The sequence below is a fragment of the Octopus bimaculoides genome, chromosome 5 (assembly GCF_001194135.2).
Source record: "Octopus bimaculoides isolate UCB-OBI-ISO-001 chromosome 5, ASM119413v2, whole genome shotgun sequence".
NCBI classification, from domain to species: domain Eukaryota; kingdom Metazoa; phylum Mollusca; class Cephalopoda; order Octopoda; family Octopodidae; genus Octopus; species Octopus bimaculoides.
Window position 1 is genome coordinate 24720930 of NC_068985.1, and position 10452 is coordinate 24731381.

A 10452-nucleotide genomic window follows, 5' to 3' on the forward strand; every position below is an offset into this window, starting at 1 on the left:
ATTATATCTCAAATTAAAATAATGAATGATTCAAATTATACTAAAAGAAGGTCAAAGGCAAGACATATTTTGTTTCTTTATTTCATATGCAAATTTGGCAATATAAATACCCACCCCACTGACAATTTCTTTGAAGCCTATTGGGATATGCTCACTTGGAAACCTAACTATGCAGCCTATTGAAGACAGCCACATTCTCAAATATCCTCAATATAAAAATCCTTCTTGCCTACCTACAGCGCAAAAGCAACTATCAGGCAGAGTGGTCAATAGCCGTCAAAAGAAGTATTGTCAAACAAGTTTTTCATCATCAAATTGGTGTATAATCTTTTTATATATTCAACTCCTCTAAAGAAACATTATCTTTCCAGTAATATAAAAAATTCAATTACAGTATTTTTTGGTATACAAACTGAATTTTTCAAACCAGAATTTACAGCCCAAAACATAGTTTGTAGGTCAAGATAACTTTGGAGAGCCAAACATTCCATGTGAAATGCATCAGGATCTGAAAAAGAGGTGATGTTGTTTCCATGTTTACACTACATATTTTATACTATATACCAGTTATATGCCAGAAAATACAGTACTCTTTACTCTTTTACTGCACAAAGTAGTAGTAGTAATAGTAGTGGTAGTAGTCGTTGTTGTTGTTGTTATGGTGGTGGTGGTGGTGGTGGTGGTGGCAGCAGCAGTGTTGTTTCAGAAATTCTGTCTTATATGAAATTTAACAGTGTCTATTACTGTTGAATAGTTTCTTTAGTTATCTTTCTCTATAAACCTAATTAGTTTCAATGAGCAATCATAAATAAAGAACATACATATATATATATTTAAAAGTGTTTACCTCATCGCCTGATTCCTGTTGTGAACTCATCTTTCCTGAAAAAAGTTTGAAAAAAAAAAAAAAGATTTTTAAAAAAATTAGAATTTGAAACAAATAAAAACACTGACGATGAAACTTAGTTTATTACTTGTCCCAAATTAAATACTAAATATGTTTGTTTTGCAATTTTAACTGCTGCTTTACTCTCAATAAATATTTCGCTTTAAAAATATTTCTGAAGAATGAAATTATTTTAAAGACAAATTATGCAAATTTCACAAAATTTCACACAAAATACCAAGGCTAAATTAAGTGATAGGATTATGCATCATTACCATCATGTTCTTGTGACTGGTGCAGCTTGAAAACATGCTAAATCTTGATGCTTTGGCACTCACCAACTGCCTCTGATCTTTGTCACATTGGGTGATGTATGTGCATGTACACATACTCTACGCATTTGTAGCAAGTGCTATTTTGATACTGTTATCAAACTTGATTATGTTATGATGGATATATCTGAATATATCTTTATCTCTAACTTAACAAGGATGTGTTATTAGAACATTGAATACGGCATTATTAGCCTCGAGAGACCTTCTCATACAGGAACTTGGTGCATAAAAGCACACACACAAATCATAGCCGACAGGAAGCATCTGTTATGGGGGAGCTGTAATTCATATCACATGATTTTAGTCTATTGGACCTCATCAGTGGGAGGTGTCAATGATCGTATTCCAGGAAAACAGCAGAAAGATTGGGTATTTTGCCCTTATATGATGGAAAAAGTTGTCTGCTGACAACATTTTCCATCATGTATGGGTAAAATATCCAATCTTTCTGCTGTTTTCATGGCTATACTGCGTTCGAAATATTACTATCTTGTCTGTATTATATATATATATATGTATATATATATATATATTTGAGCGAGGTCATTGCCAGTGCTGCTGGACTGACTCCTGTGTAGGTGGCACGTAAAAAACACCATTTGAGCGTGGCCGTTGCCAGTACCGCCGGACTGGCCCTCGTGCCGGTGGCACGTAGAAGTACCCACTACACTCTCAGAGTGGTTGGCGTTAGCAGAGGCATCCAGCTGTAGAAACTCTGCCAGATCAGATTGGAGCCTGGTGCAGCCATTCGGTTCACCAGTCCTCAGTCAAATCGTCCAACCCATGCTAGCATGGAAGACGGACGTTTACTGATGATGATGATGATGATGATGATGATGATCCCATCAGATATTTGCTCAAAAGCCAAGTATGGAGCCAATGAACCACTATATATGCATATACACACAAATATTTCATTTGTAAATAACTTACTTTCACACTGGTTCTGAAGAAGAAATTCCTGCAAACAGAAAAAAAATGAACATTCAGAAATGGAATCAAAGTTAACTTGATTCAATATACAACAGGTTAAATGGAAACAAACATAGTTAAGTGTTGATCAGCCAAAATTGTTTATAAAAAGAATTAAACTATAACAAAATATAGAAAGAAACAATCATCTCTAATAGTTTAGTGGAATATATTTTATGCTATCAAGAAAGAGAGAGAGGAGAAATGACAAGTGAAAAAGATGTGCTTAGCTGATTAAGACCTCATCAAGTAATCTCAAATCAAGAGATATTCCAGCCATGACAATCCAGGACGGTGACAAGTACAATGAGAGATTAAACTGCAGTTTCTAGCATATCAAATGACCTCACAGCAGTTTTGTTGTTTGTAGCTATACATGCATTTGTGGGTGTATGCATCTCTGTGTGCATGTATGTATGCTTGTGTATGCAGATAAGTGTGCATAAACATGTAAATATGTGTGAACGTATGCATATACATAGGTACGTGTATGTATGCGCATATAGTGCATATATGTGTGTGTATGAGTTTGCAGGTAGGTGTGCATGTATATATCAAAATGTATACGTGTGATGGGTAGAGAGGGCTATTACGTGTGTGTGAAGACACTTGTATAATTTTGTCTGCATTGTTTGTTTATAGACACAGGTATGCCTCCTTGTATTTATATCTCAGTGTGTGTGTGTGTGTGTGTGTGTGTGTGTGTGTGTGTTAGAGTGAATACCTGAATAATGTTTCCCTCCTCTTCTTTCTCAACAGTTTTCATATCTATTGATATTCTTATTTTCTTCTGAATCTGACCATGCGCACCTCTTCTACTAAACCTCATCCCATCCTTCTCTTTTCTCTCTCTTTCCCTCCCACCTTCCCTCTAATCCCAGTTTACATTTCCTTTGGCACCACTTAACTTTTCTTAAGAATGCTCATTCTCAAGGAATAATAATTATTCCATTGTCTAAACCATTTCACTGTTAAAATGTATTCCACGATGAAGATGGTAAAATTATTTCACCAACACAACATCACTAGTTTACTCAAATTCAGCTGTTTAACTATACTATCACTAATATTTAAGAGTGTTACTGGAAGGTCAATGACCTTATTCATGTTTACTGCAACATTCATAAACAACATTATTAACTCCAAAAAACAAATACTGACTTGTCTATGAATTACATGATCGTAATAATAATAATAATAATAGGGGAATGTCATGGCCAATGGGGGAGCGTCATGGTAATAGGGGAGCGTCATGGCCATGTGTTGAAAGGAATTTTGGAGGGTTTGGATAATTCACCTTTGGAAACATGGGTGTTTTGTTCAACATCTTTAAACAACTCTTATTTAGGGACCTTTTGAGTGAGATGGGCTACTCGACCTGAAGAAAATTCTAACTGGGTCCCACCTGCAAAGTCATGCGCTATTTATCTTCATATGCGATCATCATGTTGTGCACATATGGTTGTGATGCATGTGCCTGGTGTACCCTTCTCAGACAGGTAGTCATGATGCATATATTGGGCTTCGTATATTTGTACCCCAGTGTCACTTTGATGGCATACACTGCTCTTTCACACAATAATAATAATAATTCTGTTCTGCACATTGGTTCCCACGTAATAAAGCTCACACGTTAGCATTGAAGGAGAATTTCTGTACTTCATTCCATAGGTGTGAAGACTTAATGCATGCTTTCATTTCATCAGATCTTGTTCCTCTCAGAATGACTGGTAATTTCTGTCTGAAGTCTCCTGACAAAACTAATGTAACTCCTCCCATAGATTTATTGTTGCCGCTTATGTCCTTAATTATAATATTGCTACCAAAGGAGGTCATTTGGAAAGCAGAATTATAATCTCTAATGTTTTTCAAGAAATGCATGCTCCTTGGTGTGTTTCCCAAAAGCAATGCCTTCAAAGTATCTGTGGGTTTACCAAACGTCAGTAAAATAACCGTCCCTGCATCACAGCACATACTCGTGTTTTCTCTTTCTCATTTCTTTCTTTTAAGAAAACTGCACTCTTTTGACATTACTCCAATATCAATCAATTTCTCTGTAGAATAATCATGTTTTGGGTCATAGTTGAAAGCTGATCTTTTCCAAGTCTCCTTAAAAGGTGCAACTCCTTTGTCAAACATATTCAGACTATCTTGATCAAAATGCTTACGTCTTTCCTCTGAAGATTGGCGAAGTCTTGCAAGCAACTGTTTGCTCCTGGTTTTTTTCTTTGTCTCATCCCTCACTGACCTATTGTCTCATAGGCAACTCTGGCAGTTTTTCTTTGTCTTGTATCCTTTAATTGTTTTTCTCTTTCCTGCAGATTGCATTTTGTTGACGTAATTGTTCTAACCATTTTCCCCTTGTCTCTTGTGACTCATTGGCCCTGTGCGCAACAGCTTGCCTTTGGTCATTTTCATGTGTTTGCTGTCATTGTATGTCTCTGCATAATGTAGTGGGTGCTTTTTACGTGCCATTGACATGACACTGGCTTCGGCCACGACTATGATCTCACTTGGCTTGACAGGTCTACATAAGCACGGTATATCACCAACATTATTATTATTATTATTATTATTATTATTAAGGCAGTGAGCTTGCAGAATTGTTAACATGCCAGGCAAAATGCTTAGTGGCATTTCATCTGTCTCTATGTTATGAGTTCAAATTCCACTGAGGTCATATTTGCCTTTCATCATTTCTGGGTTGATAAGATGAGTACCAGCTGAGCACTGAGGTTGATATAATTGACCTACCCACTCCCCACCACCGTCGCCCCTGAACTTGCTGGCCTTGTACCAAAATTTGAAACCAATATCGAGGGAAGATTTTAATTTACATCACTTTAAAATACATAGATTGTATCAAGAGGATCAGGGGTAGTATCAGGTGGGTTGGTATCAAAGGGCTTAATTGCAAACTCAGAAATACTTACTATTTGTAGTCTCTGTCCAGAAGATTTAGCAAGTTGGTAAGCTGGAATAATGCAGAGAAGTTGTGTAAATCAGAGTTGAAAAATATATTCATTCCATTATAGAAACACTCAAGATATCAACATATTCTGTTTATAAAACATGCAAGGAAACATTAAAAGCAAATTCTATGACTGAAGACAAAAAGTAAAGAGAAAAAGGGGTAACATATGTGAGAGTGGGGGGAGCTTATCTTTAGAAAGCGTATAACAGCAATTTTGATTATAGTTGGAATATTAATCAGTTCAAACATAATCGATGACTAAATGGGTGATAAAATATGCAACAATTGTAACGAACCAAAAAATATAATTACAATCTGTACTTGTGAGGACAAAAAACATTAGTATAATGTTCAATTCTGGTCAAGAATGGTAAGGGAGATGACTCTATAATTTAAATAAATTAAAAATTATACGTGTATGCAATGATGAATAAGCCTGATCTTTGGTATTCAGTAATAAGTCTGGGCATGTTTCTCTGTTTTATTAGACAAGCTCAGTAAGGTGATGTCTTTACTAGTACTTTTTAACCAGTCATGAGCAAACTATGGCCCATGGTATGTCTAATGGTATGTCTAATGAATGGTATGTCTAATGAAAAATAACTTTGAATTCTTTTGTAGTGTGGACAAACTGATGATAAGCCATATCTCATGCAGCTTACCTTTTGATAAAGGTTGCCCATGCCTGTTTTAGACTTTAAGATGATCAAGATATAGAGTCTATGTGTGTAAACACTGAGATACGTTACACCTTATATGACTGAGAGGACAAATTCGCCTCCCCCCCCACCTCTCTCTCTTCATGTCATGCCAACACCACAGATGTTGGATCTGGTCAGCTTTAACATAAAACAAGTAGAATGTTCATTATGGATATGGCTGGATTAAATGCTAAAGGATTAAAGCAAGAAACACACACACACATGCGCACAAAAACTAATTGTATTACCTGTCATGTTAGGGTTGTTAGGTGAATAATAATTTATCTGAAAAAAAAAAAGAAAAAATTCAATAATATATTCATGTACAAAAAAATAAAATCAAGTTTTAAAAACTAGCAGATATCTGTCAACATGACTAGAACTGAAGAGATAAACTGTCAAGTCAGAATTGTTCAGAGATGCAATCATTCCTTGAAGAGACAGGAGAAGCTATCACTAATATTGACCAAAAATGTTGTTGTTTCTAGAAATGGCGAGATGCTGTTGTTTCTAGAACTGGTCAAAGATGACGTGTCCAGAATTAACCATACATGCAGTCATCTGTAAAGCTAACCTGAGATATTATAGCCTAAAGTACCACCCAGAGATCTGTCATTTCTAAAATCAGTCAGAGACTGACATCTCTAGGAACAATTATGATCAGCCAAATCTAGAAGCAGTCAAAAACTCCATCATGTGTAGAACCAGCCAGAGATGCTATGACTTCTAGAACTATCCAAAAGAACATAGCCCTAGCTCTAGAATATTACCACATTACAGACATTTCAAGGACTATGTAGACTAACAAAGAACTTTAGAAACTGCATATACAAACAATAAATATTTAAATGAAGTTAAAAGTTTTTGCATGTTTCTAAAAGGCTAACATGTGGCATACATGATGAAATCAAAGTCTCAGATCTAAATACTTGCCTGACAAGTACACCTCCAAAATACTGGAAGTAGTTTTCCTAGAAATATTTGTGCAGTGGACAAACATTTCTAGAACTAATATCAGAGCTTCAGATTTCTCTTCACATTTCAAAATGCACTGACATTTCAATTAGTTTACTTGCACTAATTACTGCAAAGTGTATAGTTTCGAAAGCATAAGTGTATGCTTATAAACTACTAACAAACTCTATCTTGCAACAACGGTCAAACACAGGACAGTTTCTACTTACATCTGCTCCTGAATACAGAATTCTCATTGTCTTCAGTATATCATCGTCCTGTGCAGCTTTTAGGAGGGCCTATAATAGATGAAATGAGATTTCAAATAAATGTATACACACATACATAATAATCATTTATTCATCATTATTATCATATCATCCTATAATAGTTCTGTTATTGGAGACATGAGTGTTATAATACACACATGTGCACATGACAGACTTTCAGTTTCCAATTACCAAATCCAATTGCAATGCTTCGGTCAGCCCAAGGCCATAGTACAAGATACTTGCCCAAGGTACCAAAGTCGGTTTTTATTGCATCTATGGAAATCAGACAAGCTTGTGATAGTTGCTGCTGTTAAATTCCAGATCAATCCTAATGAAGCAGTCTTCAAAATGGCAAGCAACACACCCATTGTTTGTTTTGTTTAGTTATATATATATATATATTTTTTTAAGTTCCCATGCCAGTGACACGTAACAACATCCGTGCTGGTGACACATCACAGCACCCGTGCCGGTGACATGTAACAGCACTTGAGCCGGTGACACGTAACAGCATCCGTGCTGGTGACACATCACAGCATCCGTGCTGGCGACACATCACAGCACCCGTGCCGGTGACACATCACAGCACCCATGCCGGTGACACATCACAGCACCCGTGCCGGTGACATGTAACAGCACCTGTGCCGGTGACACATCACAGCATCCGTGCTGGTGACACATCATAGCACTTGTGCCGGTGACACATCACAGCACCTGAGCTGGTGACACATCACAGCACCCGTGCTGGTGACATGTAACAGCACCTGAGCCGGTGACACGTAACAGCATCTGTGCTGGTGACACATCACAGCATCCGTGCTGGTGACACATCATAGCACTTGTGCCGGTGACACATCACAGCACCTGAGCTGGTGATACATCACAGCACCTGTGCCGGTGACATGTAACAGCACCCGTGCCGGTGACACATCACAGCACCCGTACCAGTGACACATCACAGCACCTGAGCTGGTGACATGTAACTGCACCTGAGCCGGTGACACCTAACAGCATCCATGCCAGTGACATGTAATAGCACCTGTACTGGTGATACACAAAAGCACCCACTACACTATTGGAGTGGTTGGCATTAGGAAGGACATGAAGCTGTAAAAACCAAGCCAAAATCACACTGGCACCTGGTACAGCTTTCTAACTTACCATTTCCAGCTAAACCGTATAACCCATGCCAGCAATTCAGTTAATAAATATAAGACAAAAAACAAATAAACAATTGCACTTACCTCATTTAGCTCTTCATGGTTTTTATAACAATGATAATAGTTGACAAAAGCTTTGTTCTTGTACTTGTTTTCAATAAACAGCTTACGTTCTGCTTCATTCGTGTCCCAGTCAATGACAAAGTCTGGATTTTTATTAAATTCCCAAAAGTTATTTGCATTCTCGTTGCCAATTCTAAGAAGTAACTGCAAAGTTTCAAAAAGAAAATGAAATTAAAATTACGATGATATATTTTGTATCTTCTGATTATTTTTCAGCTCTTACCAGTCAAAGCATAGCATATCTTTTATCTTTCACTTGTTTCAGTCATAAGACTGTGGCCATACCGGGGCACTGCTATGAAGAATTTTTAGTCAAATGAATCAACCCTAGTACTTACTTTTTTAAAGCCAGGAACTTATTTTATCAGTCTCTTTTGCCAGACCACTAAGTTATGGAGTGGAGAAGTTAACACATTAACACCAGCAATCAAGCAGTGGTGGGGGACAAACTCAGGCAAAAAGACACACACAAAAAAAAATATATATATATATATATATATATATATATGATGGGCTTGTTTTATTTACCATCTACCAAATCCTCTCACAAGGATTTGGTCAGCCCAAACCTATAGTAGTAAAGAATTGCCTAAGGGGCACATAGAATCATGTGGTTCAGAAGCAAATTTCTTACCACACAACCATGCCTGCACACAGGTAGATGCATAAAATCTCTAAGCACGAAGTTCACAGTCTGAAAATTTATGATTTTGATAACTCTTTTACTGTAGAAATCAGATATATCCATTCAAAATTTTATTATCCATGAAATTAGAAAGTAGTTTTATATACCATTCCATCTTTTGTAGAATATTATCATACCAGTGGCACGTAAAAACACCCATTATACTCTCAGAGTGGTTGGTGTTAGGAAGGGCATCCAGCCGTTGAAACCATACCTAATCAGATGGGAGTCTGGTGCAGACCCTCAGCTTATCAGTCCTGGTTAAACCATTCAACCCATGTCTTCATGGACAACGGACATTAAATGATGATGATGATGATGATGATGATGATCTATCAACCTCACTGAGGCAACATGACTTGCAGGAAATGCCATGTTTTTTATTTTGTTTTTGTAGATATTTTAGCATTACTGGAATAACCCGCAATGTTAAATACCAGACTCACAGTTAAAGGATTAATAACAGACATTTAGACATGTAGGAAAGAACTTAAAATAAATTTATTCTATTATTGAAACTCAACATTTAAAAGAAGGTTTTAGTTAAAACAGTTAAATAAGGTTTACCAACCAAAATCTTGTATTGGTATTGATATCGCAGTAATGATATCTTACTAAAGATTAACCATAGGAACTTCAATATGATGGGTTTCATAAGTATTATTTTCATGCAACTAAAGGTAGAGTAGAGTTAAGCAGGTCAACAACAAAAAGGTTAATTTTTTTAACGAACACTAAATTATTAATAGGCATTGGATATTCAAAATTTCTTTTTAATTTTAAAAACTTTGTAATAAGTAAGCAAAAAAATTTTTTAAACGTAAATTCTATGCATCATATTACTTATAGTTCCTTAATTTCAAATTGCTAATCCCGCCAAATATTATGAAGAAATGATTATCTCCCTTGTAATACCCGAGACCACTAAGCGATTTTAAAATATAATTTTTGCCTAATTATTAAAAGTTGTTTTCTGTTGAATGGTAGAAATAAACCATAAAAAAATTATCATTTTTAACCTCTAAAATAGCTAATTATTTGATTATCAAATGAAATAATTAAATTGATCAAATCCCTTTTATAAAACTGAAGGACAATGATTTTAAAATTTAGATACAGGGCAATTGACCATGAATATACACTGTTACAATCATAGTTTTTACTCCCAAGCAAGACAACGTTATTTCCCTTTGGGCACCTGATTATAGAGAGAGGGGGAAGGGAGAGAGAGACTGAGAGAGAGAGAGAAACTGAGAGAGAGAGAGACTGAGAGAGAGAGAGACTGAGAGAGAGAGAGACTGAGAGAGAGAGAGATTGAGAGGGAAAGAGAGAGACAGAGAGAGAGAGAGACTGAGAGAGAAAAAGAAACTGAGAGAGAGAGACTGAGAGA

General features: G+C 36.3%; 1 protein-coding gene across 6 annotated transcripts in view; it reads right to left on the reverse strand.

Moving 5' to 3' along the window:
- The window catches only part of LOC106870742 (arf-GAP with Rho-GAP domain, ANK repeat and PH domain-containing protein 1), a 303403-nt gene that overhangs the window by 48541 nt on the left and 244410 nt on the right, over positions 1-10452 (reverse strand). For all 6 annotated transcript variants that reach the window (XM_052968221.1, XM_052968222.1, XM_014916931.2 and 3 more), the window contains 6 exons: positions 8339-8521; positions 7053-7121; positions 6117-6153; positions 5127-5167; positions 2155-2182; positions 848-882 (listed from right to left, as the gene is read on the reverse strand). In XM_052968221.1, coding sequence (XP_052824181.1) covers positions 848-882; positions 2155-2182; positions 5127-5167; positions 6117-6153; positions 7053-7121; positions 8339-8521 — 393 coding nt within the window. The remainder of the gene's footprint in view (positions 1-847; positions 883-2154; positions 2183-5126; positions 5168-6116; positions 6154-7052; positions 7122-8338; positions 8522-10452) is intronic.